At 43.3% G+C, this 22,468-nt stretch overlaps 1 protein-coding gene across 1 annotated transcript in view; it reads left to right on the forward strand.

Moving 5' to 3' along the window:
• TLL2 (tolloid like 2) overlaps positions 1-22,468 on the forward strand; it is a 135,743-nt gene that overhangs the window by 80,674 nt on the left and 32,601 nt on the right. Inside the window, exons 4-9 of the mRNA XM_007187438.2 lie at positions 1,760-1,915; positions 3,798-3,915; positions 9,082-9,260; positions 10,184-10,289; positions 17,527-17,651; positions 20,253-20,368. Coding sequence (XP_007187500.2) covers positions 1,760-1,915; positions 3,798-3,915; positions 9,082-9,260; positions 10,184-10,289; positions 17,527-17,651; positions 20,253-20,368 — 800 coding nt within the window. The remainder of the gene's footprint in view (positions 1-1,759; positions 1,916-3,797; positions 3,916-9,081; positions 9,261-10,183; positions 10,290-17,526; positions 17,652-20,252; positions 20,369-22,468) is intronic.

Raw genomic sequence — 22,468 nt, forward strand, 5'->3', positions numbered from 1 at the left:
ATTTCAAGGATATAAGGAATATTTATAAAAACGATCACGTAGTGGGCTACAAAGCAAGGCTCAAAACACCAAAGAATTGATACCTTGGAGCATGGGCCACCATCCATGGCCAGAAGGCCAAATCCAGCCTGCCATCTGTTTTTGCAAATAAAATGTTATTGGAACACAGCCATACCCATTCATTTACACAGTGTCTACGGCTGCTTTCACACTATAATCGCAGAGTTGGGTAGTTGCAACAGAGAATATATTAACCACAAAACTTAGAATATTTACTATCTGGCTTTTTACAGAAAAAGTTTGCTGACCTGTGCCTTGGAGAATAGGTCCTTGGAACACAAAGCAAATTAGACATCAATAACACACACAGAGAGACAAATGTTTAGAAATTAAAAATCACACCTCTAAATAATCCAAGGATCAAAGAAGAAAGTCCAAATGGAACTTACAGAATATATCAAAGTCTAACATTGAAATGTACATGTCAAAAGATGGGATGCAGGCAAAGAGGAACTCAGAGAAATTTTAGTGTTAAAATGGTAATATTAGAATGTAAGAAAGATTGAAAATTAATGTGCCAAACATTCAACCCAAGAAGCTAGAAAAGGATGGCCGATTGATTTGTTACAAAGGTGCCAAGACAATTCCATGGGGGGAAAACCAGTCTTTTCATCAAATGGTGCTAGTACAACTGGATATTGCATACAAAAGAATGAAATTAGACCCCTACCTCACACCATATACAAAAATTAACTCAAAATGATTGAAGAGCTAAATACAAGAGCTAAAACTATAGAATTAAACATAGATATAAATCATTATGAGTTTGGATTAAGCTGTACAGGTATACCTCAGAAATATTGTAGGTTTGGTTCCAGACTACTGCAATAAAATGAATATAGCAATAAAGTGAGTTGCACACATTTTTTGGTTTCCCACTGCATATAAAAGTTATGTTTACAGTATACTGTAGTTCATTAAGTGTGCAAAAGCATTATGTCTGAAAAAACAATGTACATACCTTAATTAAAAAATACTGCTAAAAAATGTTAACCATCACCTGACAATTCAGGGTTGCCACAAACCTTCAATTTGTAAAAAACACACAATAAAGTGAAACACAATTAAACAAGGTATGCCTGTAATTTATTATATATGATACAAAAAGGAACAAAAGAAAAAATGCATAGATTGGACTTCATCGAAATTAAAAACTTTTTGCTTCAAAGGACAGTATCATAAAAGTGAAAATACAATCTATAGAATAGAAGAAAATATTTGCAGATCATATATCTGATAAGGGTCTGGTATCCAGAATATATAAAGAATAATTATAACACAACAATAAAAAGACAACACAATTAAGAAATGGACAAAAGATTTGAATAGACATTTCTCCAAAGAAGATATATGAATGACTAATAAGCACACGAAGAGACATTCAACATCATTAGTCATTAGAGAAGTGTAAATCAGAACCACAATGAGATGCCACCCACTTCACACCCATTACGATGGCTATAATCAAAAAGATTGACCATGACAAGTGTTAACGAGGATGTGGAGACACTGGAACCATGACGCTTTGCTGGTGGGAATGTAAAATGGTGCAGCTCCTTTGGAAAACAGTCTGATAGTCCTCTAAAAGTTTAAACGTAGAATTACTATATGCCCCAACAATTCCACTCTTTGGCAAATACCCAAGAGAACTGAAAATATACGTCCACACAAAGTAAATGGCATCATTACTCTCTTGCAGATGGCAAGGAGAATGCTATGCTTCCACAGAGCCCTGGGACCTTGCATGCTGGAGCTGAGACCTTCTCACCCCGGGTCCGAAGAGCTACAACCTCAAGGACAGAGAGGATATGGCCGGGAGGGGTCATCCCCTATGTCATCGGAGGGAACTTCACCGGTCAGTAGCTCCTGGTTTGGGGCTAGGTGCTTTGTCTTCCTAGGTGGGCAAAGTCCTACCAGGAAGGACTTAGGTGGGATGGAACAGACCCTGGAGCCGTAGCAGTCCCCCTGCTGAAGCTCCCTCTTGCCCACAGGGTCTAGTGCAATTGGCCTGAGGAAACTGCAGTCTCTGTTGGTGCTATGTGCTCAAAAGTGGTCACCTGGTCCCTGAGGCTTCATGCAGGGGGTGACCCTATGACCCCGGTGGAGTCCCCGCCCTCCTTCCTGACAGCATCCATGCCCTTGGTTCCGTTGCACTCCCATGGCATTAACCCAGGGCCTCCAGTGCCAGATCCTTAATTAGGTGCTGGTGATAAAAATATGACTAAGATGTCACCCTGCTCTCAAGGGGCCCTCAGTCCTAATAAGAGAGAGAGAGATGTGTTCCTAAAGAATTAAAATGTGGGAATTGTCATCAGCTACTAACTTTTGTTCCTTGGTGTCTTAACCATGTTCTTTCAGATCTGGTGTGCTTTTCTGGCCAAAGATTTATATAATCTTCTTCCAAATTAGCTAATTTTATATAGAGAACTTTGTTTACACAGAGATATTTGTTATTAGTAGGATTGCCATTTTGGTGAGTAATTACTCTATAAACAATTTTAACTAAAAGTGTCAAGATGTCACTTGACACTTGGATGGCTAAGTTACTCTTTCTTCTGTATGTATGTTTTGGGGGGACATTATGACACCACACCCGCATCTTCTACACTATGATGGGAGCCTCCCAATGGTTCGTTGGTTTGTTTTTTGCAACAAAGTCTTTCTAGAATTCAGACCCAATCCCCAACTATCCTGTGTACTTCCCAAACAACTATTTTTCTAGATCCTTCTCATTGCGTCTAGCAAAATCAAAATACAGTAATATTATTTATTTGAGATTGATAGATTTTGAAAAGAATACTTATTGACTAGATGCAGCTATCAGCCTAGAGTTTACAACTACTTTATTCTTGCTCCTAATTTACTTATTGCTTTTCCAATTTCTAATCAAGTAAATATGAAGAAAGGTTCAGAGGAAGTATGAAATTCATCTGTTTTCAAAGGACTTGTAGAAAATTATGCTCAAGGATCCCCCAGCAAGACTACGTGAGAGAGTGGCATGGACATATATACACTACCAAATGTAAAATAGATAGCTAGTGGGAAGCAGCCGCATAGCACAGGGAGATCAGCTCGGTGCTTTGTGTCCACCTAGATGGGTGGGATAGGGAGGGTGGGAGGGAGACACAAGAGGGAGGAGATATGGGGATATATGTATATGTATAGCTGATTCTCTTTGTTATACAATAGAAACTAACACGCCATTGTAAAGCAATATACTCCAATAAAGATGTTAAAAAAAAAAGAATGATATAACAGGATTATTATATTTGAAAAAAAAAGGATCCCCCAGCAAACACTGAACCCCAATGCAAAAGTAGCATGAATGTACATGCAAATAGAATTTATAGAGCATATGGGAATACCCACCTATAGGTATAAAATAGAATGAAAGGGTGGAATGCAGTGCTGGTGATTTACTTCAAGAGCCTAAAATTGCCAAATTGAATAACCTGAGTAACATTTTTTTAAATTTAGAAAAGTACTTTCAATACAAACGAAAAGTTGGGAAGCTGGGGACATTTTGAAAAATCTATTTTTACCCTCTCTCCCAATTCACAAACTCCTACTCTCTAAGTTTTGGTAATTCAGGAAATTTATATTGTATTCTTAGCTAGGGAAATCCTTAGTCCTAGTTCATTTTTTATTCTGGGGCACACAAATGAGCTTTTTTTGATCATTAGAACATGCTTTGTTGTGAGCCAGCATCTAAGGAAGGTATGGACCTGTCATTTCAGGAAGCCAGAGAGCCATTTTTAAGCAGGCCATGAGACACTGGGAAAAGCACACCTGTGTGACCTTCATAGAGAGGACGGATGAAGAAAGCTTTATTGTGTTCAGTTACAGAACCTGTGGGTAAGTGAAAGCAAGTTCACCTCAGTGGAATCTGAGGCAGACAAGTCAGATGGCTCGTGAGTCTTGAATTTTCTCTCTAAAACAGTGTTTCCAATATGCTGTAATATATAGAAGCCCAGCATTTGTCAGAAACTCTTCTTGCCCTCAATGAACTCACAATCCAGGGACAAAGTAGGTAGGTCAAGAGGAAGACTCCAGAATGACAAGGTGTCTGTATCTCCTGTCATGGGAGCAGTTGAAGGAATTGGGAGTGTTTCATACAAAGTGGTTGTGAACCACCTTGGGGCCAGTGATTCCACTGAGAATCTGATGAAGCTATGGGCTCCCTCATTATGGATGTACATATATGCAAAATTCTGCATGTAATTTTGTGGACTCCATGGGCTTACAGACTTCCTCCAGAAAACATAACAAATAATAAGATGACTGGATTATGACTATCTGTTATGCCAATAAATGTAAGTGTGATATACTCTCCTACTGAAAGGAAAAGTTTCCCATATTAGTTCAAAAACTTAAACCCAACTACATGCTGTATACATGAGATGACTACTGAAGAAAATGATGCAGAAAGGTTTAAAAGTAAAAGGTAAGAAGGCATACAGGCAAATACCAACAAATATAAAGCTGGGATCACAATTCTAGTTGTAGACAGGCTTTTTTGTTGTTTTTTTAGTTTTGTTTTTTTTTTTAAGTCAGTAAGTACTAAGAAAAAAAGGTGAGACACTTTATAATGAGAAAGAATTCAAACTACGGTAAGAATATAACAGTCATAAATCTTTATGCACCAAATAGCATAGCATTTATAGTCATAAAACAAGCCCCAGGGGTTTCAAGGGTAAATTGACAGAAACACCAGCAGCAGAAGACTTTATTTCATGTCTGTCAACCCAAGTAGATCAATGTCAAGTTGACCAAAAAATAAGTAGAGATTTGTAGAGGACTGGAAAAATATAATTAGTAGAGTTGATCCTGTGGGTCTATCAGATTCTATAACCTGATAACACATTTTTTAAATGCCTACTGAATGTTTATAGACATTGTCCATCTGTTAAGTATTAAGAACACCTCAATGAATTCTAAAAGGCAGAGATAACATTAAAATATTCTCTGATTGCAAAGCAGTGAAACTGGACATAATAACATAATAACAACATAACAACAAAAGATAGAATAAATACTACTGCATTACCTGGTAAGTTAAAAGTTCCCTTTTTTACAACTCTTAGATCATAAAGAAATCAGGATTAAAATGATAAGAAGTCTAGATAATGAAAGCCCTACAATTCAAAATTGAAGAGATCTGGGTAAAGCTATGTCCATAAGAAAACCACAGCCTCAGATATCCACATCACTAAGAATGACAATGAAATTATTCAATTGAAAGACATTAGCAAAATAAATAAATACATAAAACCCACCACCACAACAAAACAAACCTAATGAGAGCACAAGAAAATGGACAAGGTAACACATTATAGGACTGATAAACTGAAGAGTAAATTCTTTGAATAAACAAACAAAAAACTGTAGACAAACTACTTACTCGTTAGTCTAAGACAAAAAAGTGACAATGCAGAAATATACAAAATCAGACATGCAAAAGGAGGAAATAACCACAGATTCAGCAGAATCATAAAAGAGTACTTTATAAAACTCTAAGGCCAGAAATGTGGAAATCTGGATAATGTGAATGACTTCAAGGTAAATATAAAGGGCTGGCACAGGCCAGTAACTTTGAAAGAAATTGGAAAATTGACAGAAAAACTTTCTCCCCCACACCTCCAATCTAGAGTTTCACAGATGAATTCTTTCAAAACTTCAAGAAACAGATTATTCTGGTACTATTTAAGTGTTTTAGAGCATAAAAGAACACTTTCTTCCAATTTACTTTTAATGAAGTATCATGGCATTGCTACCCCCTAATGAAAGAGATGGCACCAAGAAAGAAAATTGTAGACTCATCTAACTTACGAACAGCCATGAAAAATTCTAACTAAAATGTTGGCACATAGAACACAGCAGTAAAAGAATAGAAGAGTAGGTTGCCAAGAAGGTTTATCTAAGGAATACAAGACTAGTTCAACATTAGGAAATCTGTTTGCATGATTCAACATATTGATAGATCAAAGGAGATAAGCCATATTCATGTCTCAATAGATGCTAAAAAGGCATCTGCACATTTCGACATGTATTGTTTTAAAAAAGTAGTCAAGGTAGTACAAGCAGAGATGTCAAGGATAGATCCTTGACTTACACACACACACACAAATATATATATATATATCCCCAAAGCACATTTCATGTTTATCAGAGATAATTCTAGAAGCATTTCTGTTAGAGTCAGGAACAAGTCAAAGATGTTCATGATCACCACAATTATTTAACATTTTTTTCTGGAAATAATAGCTAATGTAATTTGACAAGAGAGAGAGATAAACACAATGAATATTGGCAGGAACAAGGCAGTGTTTGTATTGTTTGAAGTTAATGTAATGTGTGCCTAAAAAACTCAGAAAATCAATTGAAGAACTATCAGAAACAAAAGGAGACCCTATTAAAGTGACTGATCACAAAATTAATAAACAGAAAATTAATTACTTTTCCTTTAATGAAGTAATTTGATATACTTTCATAATGGAGAAAATCACAACTTTAATAGAAACATAGTAGATAATACATCTAAGAATAAACTTAACAAAAATGCAAACATATGCCAGACCTATAGAAAGAAAATGCCAAAACTCTAAAGAAACTTAAAAAAGAAGAAAAAATGAAAATGCATACCATTTCCTGATATGGAAATGCCCAACATAGTAAAGATGTCAGGACTTCCTAAAATAACCTATAAATTCATGCCATTCTGATTTATATGTATATGTGGGTATGTGTATACATGTATTTTAAGAACTTGAACAAATGGTATTAGAATTTTTCATGTAGAAATAACTGAGAGAGAGAGAGAAAGAGAGAGAGAGAAAACAAACAATAGTGACAGGGACAGAGATAAGGGAGTGTTTGGTGTTCTATCCCAACATATAGGATATTAAAATGCAAATGAAGATAATAACAGTTAAAACCATTTGGAACTCAATAAAAAAATAGATAATATGGAACAAAAGAGTTTAAAATGAATATGTTTATACACAAATTTAGGTAGCATTTTAAATGAGTGAGAGAAAGATGGATTAGTCAATTGGGATATTTGAACATTGGGATAATTAAATAGCTCATTGTGAAAAAAATAAAGCTGGAATCCTACCTCACTTCTTTTTTTTTTAATTTATTTATTTTTTAATTTATTTATTTTTGGCTGTATCGGGTCTTCATTGCTGCACGCGGGCTTTCTCTAGTTGCGGCGAGCAGGGGCTACTCTTCGTTGTGGTGCGCGGGCTTCTCATTGCAGTGGTTTCTCTTGTTGTGGAGCATGGGCTCTAGGTGTGCAGGCTTCAGTAGTTGTGGCACACAGGCTCAGTAGTTGTGGCTTGAGGTCTCTAGAGCGCAGGCTCAGTAGTTGTGGCGCACAGGCTTAGTTGCTCCGTGGCATGTGGGATCTTCCTGGACCAGGGCTCGAACCTGTGTCCCCTGAATTGGCAGGCAGACTCTTAACCACTGCACCACCAGGGAAGCCCTGCCTCACTTCTTATACCAAAAATTATTCTAGCTGGATCAAAGATATAAACATTTTGAAAAGAAAAAGAAAGAAAATAAAAAGAAACAAAAATTTGAAAAGTATTAGAAGGAAGCAAGAGTGGATTTTACTTATAATCTTGGAATGCAGATGGCCTTTCTAAACAGGACATAAGAAAATAAAGACATTACATTAAAATTTTAAAATTTTATATGGCAAAACCAAAACAAAAACAACACAAAAAACAAAGTCAAATAAGAAATAACAAAGCAAGAAAAATATTTGTAGCACATCTGCTAGTCAAAGACTGATCCCATAATGTACAAAGAGTTCTTACAAATCAGTAATAAAAAGATGAACAACCCCCCCAAAACTGGGGGAAGATGTGATCTCACAGTTCACAAGAAAAAAATATGAATGTCACATAAAACATGAAAAACTATTCAACCTCAGTACAGTGAAATACCACTTTTCACCTATCAAATTGACAAAGATAGTTTGGCAAAACCAGTGCTGGCCCAGTTGTGGGGAAATAGGGCTTTTTAATATACTATTAGTGGGCATATAAAGAGACACAACATTTTGGGATTGCAATTTGATAGTATCTGTCAAAATATCAAACGCACATACTCTTTTTTCCATTAATTCCACTGCTAGGAATTTACCCTACCACAAACAAGAAAGACCCAAATTGTTTCTTTGTTTTGCATTTTGTTGTTTGTCTCCCTCTCCCCTGAGGCTTTGTTTAAATAGCAAAAACTGGAGTCAGCCTAAATGTACATTAATAGGAGACTGATTAAATACATTTTAATACTATGTTGCTTTGAAAAAAATTAGATAAGCCTACATGTGCTGTTATAAGAAGATCTATAAATTAAGTAGGAAAAAAGGCAAGATGAAGGACAATGTACATGGTGTATTTTGTAATTAAAAGAATATATGTACATAGATGTATTACATATTTTGGAATAACATTCAAGAAACTGTTAACAGTGGTTATCTTTGGAGCCTTAATACTTAAATCTTTTGTAACATGGGCATGTATTTTTTAAACGTTTTATAGAAGTTATTTGAGTGGTGGGATTATGGGCCATTTTAATTTATTTTTTATACTTTTCTATATTAGGAATAATGAATATATATTTTAAAAATTAACTGTGCCCAGAAGGGGAGTCATCTCTAAGGCTCCTCTGGTAATAGTATCAAGACTCATTCTTTACAGAAACCATTGTCTCCTCCTTGTCATCAGAGATGGTCCAGCGGAGATTTGGGGGTGGGGGAAGTTAGGTGCTTTTTTCCTGGAAGAGAGGCCATATCTTTATTCAGATTCTCAAGGGGATCCAAGACCACCATAAAGGTCAAGAACCATTTTTGGAGGGAATTTCTGCGTTGAGAGGGAAGTTAGACAATGAGATCATTTTCAGCTCTCAAGTCTGTGTTTCTTTTAGACACACACACACACCCCGCCAAGGGAGGGGTGTTAGACTCTTGCTATTCCCTGATCTGCTGACCTGGGTATTTCTGCAACTGTCCAGCTGTTGTTCCTATGTTGGGCGCCGAGGTGGAGGCCCGCAGGCCATATCCATTGGGAAAAACTGTGACAAGTTTGGGATTGTGGCGCACGAGCTGGGCCACGTGGTCGGGTTCTGGCATGAACACACCCGGCCAGACAGAGACCAGCACGTCACCATCATCAGAGAAAACATCCAGCCAGGTAAGGAGTCTGTATGGAGGCTGGAAGACACCGGTCAGGCAGGTGGCATCCGTGGGGTCAGGAAGGAGTAAAGAGAGGGGTGGCAGGGAGCAGACAACACTCGTTTGTAAGTATGGAGGCCTTTGTCACCAGCACTGTCCATCAGCGGCCCTTCCTGGGAGGTCATCTGCCAGAGCTTGTAGGAGAGAGCAGAAGTGAAATAACTTTCCATGTTGTAAAGGACAATGAAATCCAATTCCATTTCCTAACAGGAACGGAATCTACCAGAACACTGTTGCAGCATCAAAGCTGATAAGCCAAAATAAGAGTTCTCCTGGTTGCTTTTCTAAGACTCATTTTTGCTGATGTAGGCAACATATTTTTGAAACTGAAATATAATTAAGATACAGTACACGTAAAAACAGTATTCCTGCCTATCCCAAGGCAGATAGTGTCTAGATTTCTTAAAAATACCTCCTCCTGTGAAACAGTTTTATACATAAATTCATATTGAACATGAAAGTAGCTGGTTGAATAATATAGTTGCCTTAAAAATGCTTTCGAGAGCCTGAATTGTGAATGTGGGGTTGAAGTTAACTCTTGGATTTGTTTTCTTTTGTTCCGTCAATAGCAAGATTAGAGATTTAAAAACAATTTTTTTTGAGCAATCAAACTGATAATTAACCTGTCTACTAACTGAGTTTAGGAGTTTTGAGTGGCCTGTTGGGAGGGGTGCTGTGTGGTGGGGTGCGACCACATAGTACTGTTCTGTTTCAAATTTCCAATCTGTTAAAAACAACAAGAGCCACCACCAAACCTGTCATTTGTCTGATTGGGCTAACAGAGCTCTCGGAAGTTGCTATGGGCCCTCCTTCTCCCTCCTGTGCCTCCTTTCAGGTGCCTGCCTTGGTTTTCAAAGGCCTTAACAGAGTGTTGTGTCACAGGTCAGGAGTATAATTTCTTAAAAATGGAAGCTGGGGAAGTGAGCTCTCTGGGAGAGATGTACGACTTTGACAGCATCATGCACTACGCCCGGAACACCTTCTCAAGGTCGGAATCTATGGTTATGCCTCGTCTGTGTTGTACTGTGCCTGCCGCAGGCTTGGGTCGGATTCCCGGAGGTCTGTGGAGAGCGGGTCTCTGCATGTCCCTAGCACAGTTGGCGTGTCTGTCCTTGAAATGCAGTGGCCTCTGGGCTGCAGTGAAATATAATCTAATCAGGTTCCCGCTAATAAGACTGAATCCCATTGTGAAGCTGGTGTTTCATCATGCCCTCATGTCACAAGCAGCAAACTGGAAAAGGGAAATTATCAAGAGGTTAGCTGGGATAATAACTTAGAGGCTCTGTGTAAAATTTCCAGTGGCGGGGGTGGTATCTTCTAAAGTACGTCCTTGATGTAAACGCGGTGACGCTAACCATTTCTCCTAGAAGCAGCGTGGTTTATTGGAACCTAGACTGTGTCAGAGCCGGGAGGGTGGTAAATCATGGGTTCATTTTAGAAGAAAATGAGGCTCCGGCCAGCTGGTGGGCACGCAGGTAGCTGGGGTTGGAGTGAGAACAAAACTCCAGGTCTCCTGCCTGCTGGCCACGCATGATGGTAGCTGTTTTCCTCAAGCGTGGTCACACCAGTTATTTACAGCTGGCATCAGCAGGATCTGTTTTGATGAGTTCGTGCTGTGCTGGACCCAGTGTTAAGTATTTTCTGTATTGCCCTTGCTTCTAGATCATATAAGTGTTTTGTATATAGAAGTTTTCCCCCGCTAGTCCCAGTTTTGTAGGTCTTTCCACTCTTGACTTAAAGGAGACACAGTGCAAGTATTCTCTCTTGGCATTTTCCCCTCAGTCTCTTCTTAAAACCAGCTTGTTTGCCTTTTATTTAGTTAATCATTGAAAAAGATTTGAGGTGATTCACAATATATACAAGAAAAAAACTAGGTGAGAAAACTTGGGGATGCGGGAGGGAAATATAAGGGTAGATGGCTAAGTTGAAGCTTGGCATCAATTTGGTATTCAGAATATATGCCATAAAGTCATGTACCCTTTGTTGGGGTTGGCAGAAAACCCTGCCCTGTGCTTCCTAGCAAGTCATAGCAAAGAGGGAAACAATCCATTTCATGAGTCTCTGTGTCCATAAAGATCAAAGGAAACCGTTAGGTCAGGAGACATAGTGCTCTTGGGAGTGGAAGGAAGACTATTTACCCAGGCTGCTTGGCTCTTGGGTACGGCTGCTGAAAGCATCCTGTTGATGAGGTCGTAGAACCGTGGGAGACATCCTCCAACCCTCAGCATCCCACGTTCCATGGGGGCACTGTGCTCTGGCCACACAGCTGAGTTTGTTAGGATGGCCATCCTGCACCCAGGCAGGGGCTCTCCAGAACTCTAATGGGAGGAGTTTGGCCAAAGTCAGCATCTTTGAACAACTGGCATGGGAGTGACCTACACTGTTTTCTTTACTCTTCTCCTGGCTCTTTATCAGAAGACACAGAAGGCAATGTGATGTGGTGACGAGACCACTGAACTGAGAGTCAAAGGCTGGATTCTAGCCCTCGTTCTCCCATGTACCTTGCTGTTGAAGGAGGTCCAGACAGTAATTAGGGGCAGCTGTGTGTAGGGTCAAATCGCCACCTCCCTGGGCTTCAGTTCCCTCATGAGAGAGTTGGACCAGATGTTCCTTGAGCCCCTTCCAGCTCGAACATTTCAGGTTGTAATTTCTTAACCTGAATGGGTGAGGGATTGACAGATATGATCACACTCATTGCCATATTGGAAATCCGAGGCTTCCTCTTCCACGCTGGGAAACTGAGACTTTGAGGGACCTACCCTGGGGGTGTGAGAGTCAGGATAAGTGGCCTCTCTGCAGATGTCAGAGGTGGGATGCTTGGGTGTGGAGGTGGGACTGGTTCAGGTTTGGGAAATGGTGTAGGGAACAGCCAGCTCGCATCGCATCGGCCCCAGGGGTTGCAGGCGGCTAAGTAGAGCCAAAGTATTGATTTTTTCAGGGAATCAAGGTCAAGTTGGTCCAGGTGAGAAGCTTGTACCTTGGGTCTTGTTTTTATAGCTGTCCAAACTCTTCATATTGCTTTATACCTTATCTATCAATTATTCTTATAAATTTATTTATTAATATTTATCTGTTGCATTCTCCTCTCCCTCACTGGACTGAGATCTTTGAGAACAGAGACTATCACATTCTCTTCTAATCCCCAGCACCCAACACAGCGCCTGGCACAGAGTAGCTGTTCAATAAATATTTGTCAAATAAATAAATGAATGAATGAGTCGAAGGAGACAGGAGATCTGCAGTGCTGGGGACTAGGTGAGGGAAGAGATGTCCATCGTCTCATTGCAGTTCTTTCCACATGCAGTTACAGTGGTCACTTCATTAAGAAGAATCTACAAGTTTCTATTATGTAAGAAATTTTGGATAAATTACTACTAATGGGATGTAGAAACTGCATTGCCTTCTCCATGCCTGCGATGTACCAGTAACTGTGCAAAACTCTGAAACCAGAGGCCGAGGCAAGAGTGCAGACAGACTATCTTCTGGCACCAACATTTCTTTTCTTGTCTTTAAAGAAAAAAAAATTCTTTTTTTTTTTTTTCTGACTTCTAACCCGTAATGCCATCCCTTTTGCCCCTCAGGAGATAACCATTTTAACACGGTTGTCAGCGTGAAGCATTTTATCAGCACAGACCAGTGGAAACCCATGGACCAAACCCATGAAATAACAGTTCCCCATCAAAAGTCCACCTAGAAGGGAGATTGGCAAGGGAGCAGCACATGGGTGTGATGGGTGGCTAGTTAGGAGAGGAGCAGCTTCCCTGAAGGTGTCAAAGGGCGGCAGACGTCCCCTTCTGCTACCATGATGTTATCTATTGCTGTACAACAATCTACCCCCAAACTTAACAGTTCATAAAAACTTATTTTTTATGACATTGTGGGTCATTCTGATTCGTTCTTCTCTGGTCTTGCCTGGGATTGCTCCCACAGCAATACTCATTAAGACTCTTAAGACCCAGGCTTTAGAATGTGCATGACATCACCTCTGTCACATTCTGTTGGCCAGAGCAAGGCACAGGACCAGCCCAGATTCAAGTGATGAAGAAAGAGATTCTACCTCTTAATGAGAGGAGTTGCAACTTCGTGTTGCAGAGGGATACGGATGTTAGGATGCATGACTTGTTATTTTAACAATCCACTGCAGCTACCTTCACACCCCTGCCCCAGAGTTGAGAACGGTTTTGGCAAATCTGTTTTGTAGCATTGTCCCCTATGCCAATTTTCTGCATGGATTTTCAGAAAACTACTTTGTTCATTGGGGGCATTTATCAGTGGAGTCTTTAACTGTGTACTTTTTGTAAGATTTTCCCTCTCCTGAGTTCCATGTCATTACTCTCGGTCACATATCCCCTGGAGCTGGCCTGCACATTGTCTTTGATTCTGTAAAAGAGCAGAAAATGGCCTATAGAACATTTGCTCATCTCAGAGGCAAGTGCTATTCCTGCTGATGGGAAACCCAATCTTCGTGTGTCTTTACGATTGAGCTGTCTCCTTCCAACTTTATTCCCTCTAGTTTATTGCAGTCCCTCCCTCCTCCCCATGGTTGGACCCGGGCTCTGGGGAGTGATGTCTCGGGAGGTTTTGTTGGGCAGGGGTCCAGGAGATGAGGAGACTGTTCTCTGGGACAGGGGCTTCTTTGTTTGGAGAACTCAGAGCTGACAGTTTTATTCCCTAAGGGCATCTGCCAAACCCTTTCTTAGTTTAGCAGAATGTCCATGCTAAGAGTGTCCTACATAAAAGGGGAGATGTAACTGCAGCGGTTTATATAGGGATGTCTCTTGTAGTAAACATCTTTCTTCCACAGCCCACCGCTGCGCTGGCGGCTCAGGGGTGTGCAGGGGAGGGAGTCTCAGCTCGCAGAGCTGTCCGAGTGTGAGCCCAGGTTCTTCCTCCTGCTTTGGTTTTAGAGGTTTCCAAGCTTCCTAACTCTACCATGTACCTAACAGACATTAAGACCTGTTTCTTGGGCAGTGGGAAACACTGGCTGGAGGGAGGTAGATGCTAGGAGGCAGGTTCCAGGCCTGCCTGCGTTCAGTTCAGGGCTGGCTCCCCATCACTAACTTTCTACTCGGGTGAGTTCCTTAGGCTCCGCAGGCTTGGTTTTCTCACCGTAGAGAGGACCCCTAATAACAACGGCACCTGCATAAACATCTAGGGTGTTTATGAGGATTAAATGAGATGGTGCATTTAAAGGGTCCAGGCAGGGCCTGGTACATAGGAAGGTCCTGTGAACGCACAGCGGGTGTGAGCGCACACTCTCCACGCAGCAGGCTGCTGCCTGAGCTGCCTACACTGTGTGGGCTTCCGCATGGTCATTTAGCCTGAGTTGCCAAGAGATTGTACTGAGCCTTGCATTTCATGCAGCAAAATGTCTTTCTCCAGGAGAATCAAGAAAACGATTACAAGTGAACACATTTTATGTTAGGGCAGAAGTACCCATTTTTAAGATTCACATGTGATTGAATTTAGAATTTTATGTAGAGTTATCACTTGTGGTTTCAAACTTGGTGAGGTCACTGAGGGAGACCAAAGATTCCACAAAAGTTTCTCTGAAGGACCCAGAGATGAGGCGATGGGAATTAGAGAGAGACAGGCCAGGTGGTTAAATGTTGGGGAGAGCGGTGCTGAAAAGGACATCGGCAGGCAATCTAGGCTCTGGTGTGCTAATATAGGAAAGAAAATGAGCTTGAGATCTGGTTTAGGGGAAAAGTATATACACAAACAAAAAGGAGGAACTAGGGATGATATATATTTTCCAAGGTAGTGCAGAATTTAGGGAAAAGGAAATGTTTGAGAGAGAAAGAGAAGAAAAAGGAAAGAGCAGCTAATAACTAGGTAACAAGCATTTTTGCATTTCCTTTTGAGTATAAATAATTATTTTGCAAAATCATTTGATGCCAGTGTCCTATCTTGGCTGCGTAACTTAATTCAAGAAGCATTTTTTGAGTCGGCTACGCTTTGGTCCCTGAGGGCATAGAGACGAAGGACCCAGTCTCTCTGCTGAAGAAACTTATTGTTTAGTAGAAAAGACAATTATCATCACCCCAAAAAAGACAATACAGTATGATAAGAAGAATCATATCGTATTAGGCGAATAAGGCCCAGAGGAAAGAGTGGTTCACTCAGGATGGGAGGGATAGAAAGGGCTTGGGAAGACTTTTAAGAGGGAAAGCCATCTGATGGGGTTTTGGAGAATGGACAGGAGTTTGGTAGTGGTCAAGAAGATGGGGGATGGGCAGCCTTGGCAGAGGACAGCTTGTTTAAGGGCATTTTCGGGGCTAGCAGGAGTACTAGCTTGCTTATGATAACGAGTGAGGTGGAGGTGTCAGGAGAGAAAGGCAGAAGCCAGCGAGCCACAGGCCTGGAGATCCAGGTGGTGATCGGAAGTCGGAGAAGGCCCGTAAGCAGAGCGAGCACATGCCTGTCCTTACCTTTCAGGATGATCATGTTGCGGCATTGTGGAGGGTAGAGCAGAGGTGGCAGAGTCTACAGGGGGGAGGCCAGTTGAGAAGCTACTGGAAAGAGAGTTCAGGAAGGAGATGCTGATCGCTAAACCAGTGGTCTGGAATGAGGAGGAAGGCATAGATTCAAGGGCTGTATAGAGGGTGCCATGGACAGGCCCTGGTTCCCGGTTTTGACAAGGGAATGGCAGGAAGAAGACAGAGCCAAGGGCACCTTCAGATTCAGTCTCAGGAGACAGGTTCATGGAAGGAGCAGGAGGACGGAATGCATTAGGTTTTGAATGAGTTGGCTATAAGAGCTCCATAGGACAGTGCAGTGGAGGGGTCACCAGACTTCTGTCTTAGCAGATGGTTCTAGAGTTGGAATCGGAGAATTAGCTGTCAGCCTGTAAGTGTCAGTTAAAACCCAGGGAAGCAAGTGGAGCAAGAGAGAGGAGAGAGGACAGAAGAGGAAGAGGGCAGAACCCTAGGGATAGCACTCCTGGGAAGCAGAAGAAGGAGATCCTAACTTACGGCTCAGAGAGAGCAGTGCCTGGGAACCAGGGAGAAGAGAGTCCAAGAGAGGAAGGGCCAGCAAAGGGGTGGTGCTGCAGAGAGGGCAGGTGAGCATTGGCAAGGGTCCATCTGACTTGCCAGTTGGTCGGGGACTGGGGACCATTGCTGGCGTGGTCAGATCGCAGTTGGATTGAGGAGTGAAGGAGAGGTAGGCAGCCAGACAGAGAATGGAGACAATTCTTTCCAGAAACTTGGTTAAGAAGGGACAGAAAGGAATAGGGTGGTAACTGGAGAAGGTGTCATTTCAAGGGAAGGTCCTACCCTCCGGGAGAGGTCCCAGGTTGGGGGTCTGGAAGCAGAGTGGGAGGATCAGGCAGGGGGTAAACCACACCCACCAAATGGAGATGTGAATAGAGCCAGTACCCAGCCTGGCATCCTGGTGGACATTTGTCTGCTTTGCTCCTTTTAGGTTTCGCTCCCATTGGAGCTGAATGAGATGTGAAAGTTAGAAGGGGCTGCCACGACCATCTAGGCCAATCTCTTACTGTTCATAGGGGTGAACTGAGGCTCAGGGAGGGAAGGGACTTGTCCGAGGCAAGTGAGGCCTTACAGGTGGCAGTGAGGCCTTACACAGAAATCTCTAGGCCAGAGCTCTCTTGACTACCTCCTGTTCTTTGCATTCATCCCGTTTTCCATCTGATTATCCCTCTTGCCAGCAAGGCCCCCAAACTCTGAACTGCTTTATTCACCAACTCATCAACCAGCGCTTGCTGACCAGCCCCTGAGAACCTCACACTGTACTGGTTCCCAAGCTTTCTCTGGAGCCTCTCCAAGACTTACCCATGTTGGGAGCTGCCCATCGCACAACTCCAGAGGGCGCCACTCACACAGTTGTCTCTCTGAATGGTGCTCCCTGCAGCTGTGCAGTGGGGGGCCCTGGGGCCTGGACCTGTCAGGGCCTTTGTGGAGATGCTTGGTACACTTCAGTAAGGAAGCCCTCAGGGCCACTGGGCTAGGGCATATTTTTAAACTTGGCAGAGTCATTTTCCCATTGGAAAGGGAGCCGGCAGCTGAAGAAATGGAATGCTAACATGCCAGCACAAGGGGAGGCAACGTCATGAGTCATGTCAGCCTGGGGCGAGCAGGCCAGGGGGTAGGAATGTTCATGGGGTTGTGGGCAAGGAAATGAAGACTCTAAATCCCCACACGGACAGGTTGACAGCCTTGACTTTTCGTTCTCCTTTCTCGCTCTCTCCTTTCTTCCTGTAGAGGAGTTTTCTTAGACACCATCCTCCCCCGTCGAGACGACAATGGCATCAGGCCAACCATCGGCCAGCGTGTGCGGCTCAGTCAGGGAGACATAGCTCAAGCCAGGAAGCTGTACAAATGCCCAGGTAACTGTAACTCGCAGGGGTTCCAGGGCCTCCATAGCACCACGGAGACAACTCAACTCAACCACCACGGGCAAACATCCCTGGTGCTGGGAAGACACCTTGGGGGACACGAAGAGTCTCCCCATTGGCAGTTGTCATTCCTGGTGTGCTGAGGTGCTGGACAGTGCAGAAAGCCCAGCGGTGGAGTGACTGCAGGTGGTGAAGCAAATAATAGGTCTTAGAGCCCACAGCTTAACTTGTGGGAAGCTATGGAATTCTCCGGCAAAGCCCTGACGTTCAGAAGAGGAAGAAAGCATAGTGGAGCGGTAGTGAACAGGAGTCCAATGCGGTGTGCCTCCCATAAGGGTAAAAGCACTCTCCTTTCTATGGGAGTAGGGCATGTGGGTTTGGTAAAACAAGAACCCCAGGTTTTGCAGAAAGGCAAAGAGTGAAGGAGAATGTTTTTGAAAGGGTGGAAGCCAGCTTCCCAAATGCTGGAAGGCAGAGGGCATCTCAGTGCTGTAAATGAGCTCATTTCTGTGGTCTTGGGCTCTCCTAGCCATCCAGGGTGCTAGTCAGTGGCCAGTATTCTGCCATTGGAGATGGGACGGTACACTGGATCCAAGCAGATGTCTGCTTCTCTGCCAGTTCAAGACCCCCTGCCCCTTGACTTTGCCCTCTTTGCTTCCATCTCATTGGCTTCAGCATTGTCACCCCTGCCCCCCTTGCCTCCCAGGGGGAGCTCACGTTGGCCCCTTTAAGCTGCTGAGCTTCAGTGTAAAGCGCTCCTTTACAGCAGCCAAGTTTTTACCAGTGATGGGAGAGAAGGCGATTTGGTGGTTTGGGGGGAAGAAGGAAATTCCATTACCAAAAGGTCCAGCAACCTTTTCCAAACTCCCAGACCAAGCACATGGTTTGTTCATGGGACAGAATATTTGAAATAGGGGCCATCTTAGAAAATTAGACTATCAGCTTTTTTTCAAACGACACTGCCGGCAGGACACACTCACTCACAAAGCGACAACCATACTCGACCCCTAAAGGACCGCAATGCTGGCACTGCTTCCCTCCAGGCCGCGGTTCTGGGAGACCCCCCCGACCATCTGTGTCCTGCACCTGCACAGAAAAGGTCTCTGGCTGCCCCAGCTCGTGTGCAAAGGACGGGGTGCTCAAAGGACCGTGTGGGACTGCTCCATCATGACACTCTGGGAAATAAGTCCATCCAGCTATTAGTCATCTGGGGGCATGTTAGGGCTGAAATACAGGATACACGTATCATATAACCTTGCTGAATTGAAAGAGAAACCTTATAGCGTTCCCTGGGAAATGCCATAGTATTTATTTAGTTATAATGTATATGCTTCTTACTTCCCAAAAGGATTGGAAGCAGCTGGTAAATACCATGGAGCCATACAGTAATGTATATGTTCTTGGAGAATGTTGATGATTATTCTAAAATAATTTCCATGGAACCCTTGGGGGTGTTCACTGCTGGGCATAATCCTCATGATGCCTGGCAGTTGTTCGGTAACGTGATATTGAAGCCCCAATATCCAGGATTTCCTGAGGCCGATATGGGCCGTTCTCGAGCTCTTCCTTCCTGCAGCTCCAAAAACTGCATCTTCAAATAGTTTCAAGTAGTAACTGAAGGAAAAGGTGGTTGCCGCGCAGAGGCTGAATTGCATGTAGGGAAGGAAGTGTAAGGAAGCGTGTTTCCCACACTTTGGAGGTGGCCCCATGAAGGGAGGGGCACTCAGCAAACCAATGTACCTGTCTTTGGGGTCTGAATCCCTAGAGACGAGAGGATACAAAAGCTGCAGCTTCCAAGCTTACGCATAGAGATACCTTTTCTTTTGAGGACAAATTAGGGGAAATATTTTTCACATACATAGGACTAGGTTCTAGACTCCAGGCAACCCTCAAACATTCAAGGGCAGAATAGCCTACTCTAGAATATTCCAGCTTCCTGTGCTTCCGGTCATTTTCCTCTGTTTTCTTGACTATCCCGTAGCTCTTTCAGAGGTGGGTAGCAGAAAAAGAAGAGACAAGATTCCAACTAACAGCTGAAATAAATTTCAAAGCATTTTCTTTTTGCTCCATGTGCTTGCACTTTTGTATTCTCTCTGCCACAGATGTTATTAGCAGTAATTATAACGGCTGCTATGTAGGGGGGAACTCACAGTGTGCTGAGCACTGCACTGAGCCATTTCATGTAATGCAGATGGTTTCATTAACCCTCTAGGTAGGTCCCACCCATTTCACAGAAAAGAAAACTGAGGCCCAGCAAGGCTGGGACATTTGCCCACCACCAAACAGCTGGCTAGAGAGCTGAGATGCAAACCTCTAGGTTGCACTCAATCCTGAGAGCCTCAGAAGAAACCCCTGGGGTGTTACTCTTTGGCCCCCAGGCCCGATTTTTGCTTTTATTGACATTTATTTGCTTTTATTTTATTGACATTTGGCCAGAAAAATGTCAATCTGCCTGACATGCTTTTTGCCAAGGTGTTCTGAGAGCTTTGGCTGGTAAAGGGGTGAATTTGCTCAGCAGCCCTGTCCAGGGGGCTGCATGGGCGGGGAGTGTGTGCACATGCCCGGATCACACGTTTTGTTTTGCTTGTGCAGCGTGTGGGGAGACCCTGCAGGACACGACGGGAAACTTTTCCGCACCCGGTTTCCCGAATGGCTACCCTTCTTATTCCCACTGTGTCTGGAGGATATCGGTCACTCCAGGGGAAAAGGTAGGTATGAAACCACCTCAGGAAATGACAGCGCATTCTTTGAGTTGGGTGAGGCATGAGGGACTAGTATTATTATTAATAGTAATAATAATAGCTGTTATGTTATGAGCACCTACTATGTGCCAGTCACTGGGCAAGCTTGCTTAACGTTCATGATTTCTGGACTTTCCCACCAGCCTCCCCCATACAAATGGAGGCCTATGTACTAAATGTCTGCAGGGGTTATAAATCAAGCTCACAGTATGTAAAACAAAGTAGGTGCCACCCTCCTACCTTGATGAATACACCATCAGGATGCCCTGGAAGGCGAGGATCCAATTTAGAATTTCTTGACACCTCGGAGTGCTGTTCTGGAAGGTGGCACTACAGGGAGAGCTAGCCCGCACCCACGGCTGGCCCCTCTTCCTCTTCCCAGCCCCAGCTCCATCTAGGAGCACCCAAGGCAACCCCCAGCCCACAATCCCAAGCACCCTCCACTCCTACCTTGCAAACAGCTGTTCCTTGGCCCCCTCTCCAGTGGAGGTGGACTGGCCAGGTGTGCTGTCCACCCTCGGGAGGATGGATCCAGGGCAGAGGTCCTTGTACACCTGGAAGTGGCCTCAGGGCTATTTGGGCAGGGAATTCCAAGGTCCTGGGCTCCTGAGGTGCAGTCTGGGAGCTGGGAAAACTCTGTATAGGCACATTCCTTTGGTTCTGAAGATTCCATGACCCTCTAAACTTGAGCCCAGGTCAGGGGCCTCTTTTGCCCTGGTCCAAGGGTGGTATATTCTTAACCCTTCTGCAGGGTTCATCTCCTTATATCCATTATTTGAACAAGGAATCCGAGGCCCAGACATTTTAAAAATTGCCCACATTCAGAGGAAGATATAGAACTGGGAACTGGGGCTTCTGCACCTCGAAGCTTGTATTTTTCCCTACACTTCACTACAAACCCAAGGGTTCTTCATGTTGTCCCAACCTAGATGCAGCTACTTTTGCATCTCTGCCCCTTGGGTCTAGCTCCCTGCGGTCATACCTGTCGTGGCTTGTCTCACAGTATCGTGACTGCTGGCTGTTTGGCCGTCCCCTTTCTAGACCCTAAGCTCACTGCGTACAGACGTGGTTCACCTCAGCACCCAACACAGCCCATGGCACAGAGTCATACAATAAGTATTACTTGTTGAATGGATGTGTACATGGATGAGCGGCTGAATGGAAAACTTACAGGAGGGTGTGCAGTGGGAGGTGTTGGATTTTCAGGTGCCTGTAGCCAATCTTCAGATATTCCTAACTCATCACTATAAAAAAATGTCCACTTAAATGTTAAGTTAAATATACTGTGATAACTAGAGAGAAACAATGGCTTAGACCATTGTGAGCATTTTCTACAGGCTGGGTGCTATTCTCAGCATATCGTGTGGAGTCTCTCATTTAATCCTCACAACAGCTTCATGTGATTGGCGCTATTACCACACTCACTTTGCAGTTAAGGAAATGGACTCGCCTGAGGCTACTCAGTTTGTTGTATTGGGATTTGACCCCAGGCAATTTGACTCTGAGAGCCTGAATGCTTAACTATCATCCTAAATTATTGCACAAAGGGGACAGGCTGATAGACATTTGAACATGCATTCATACACACAGACTCACATGCACACATACACACACACACACGCACACACACAACAGCCACACGCACACATCCTTCCTCTGGCTCTAAGCATTTATGACCGTGTGGTTGTCATCGTGAGCCTGAGAAACTTCAGACCTGTCTGCCTCGGGCAGATGAGGTCCCTGTACCTGCAGGAGGCGTCCATGGGAGGGAAGAAGGAGGAGGAGGAGGAAGGGATCTGGCAATCCCTAAATTGTTGAATTGCCCTGAATAGCAGAGGCTCTCTGATATGTTTGAACTGCATGAGATTCACCAAGCCTTAATTATTATTGCTGACTGGGGGCAGGGAGAATATAACATTGAAATTCCAGCACCAATTATTTCAACTTCTGCTTCACCCAGCCTTCCCCAGAGCTGCTGGTCATCAGCAAGCTTGATTGATTTGAGTTTCACCTCTTGTTCATCACCTCTTCCCCTATGGTCTTTATGGTTCACTAACATACTTAAAT

Source organism: Balaenoptera acutorostrata, chromosome 16 (genome assembly GCF_949987535.1).
Source record: "Balaenoptera acutorostrata chromosome 16, mBalAcu1.1, whole genome shotgun sequence".
NCBI lineage: Eukaryota > Metazoa > Chordata > Mammalia > Artiodactyla > Balaenopteridae > Balaenoptera > Balaenoptera acutorostrata.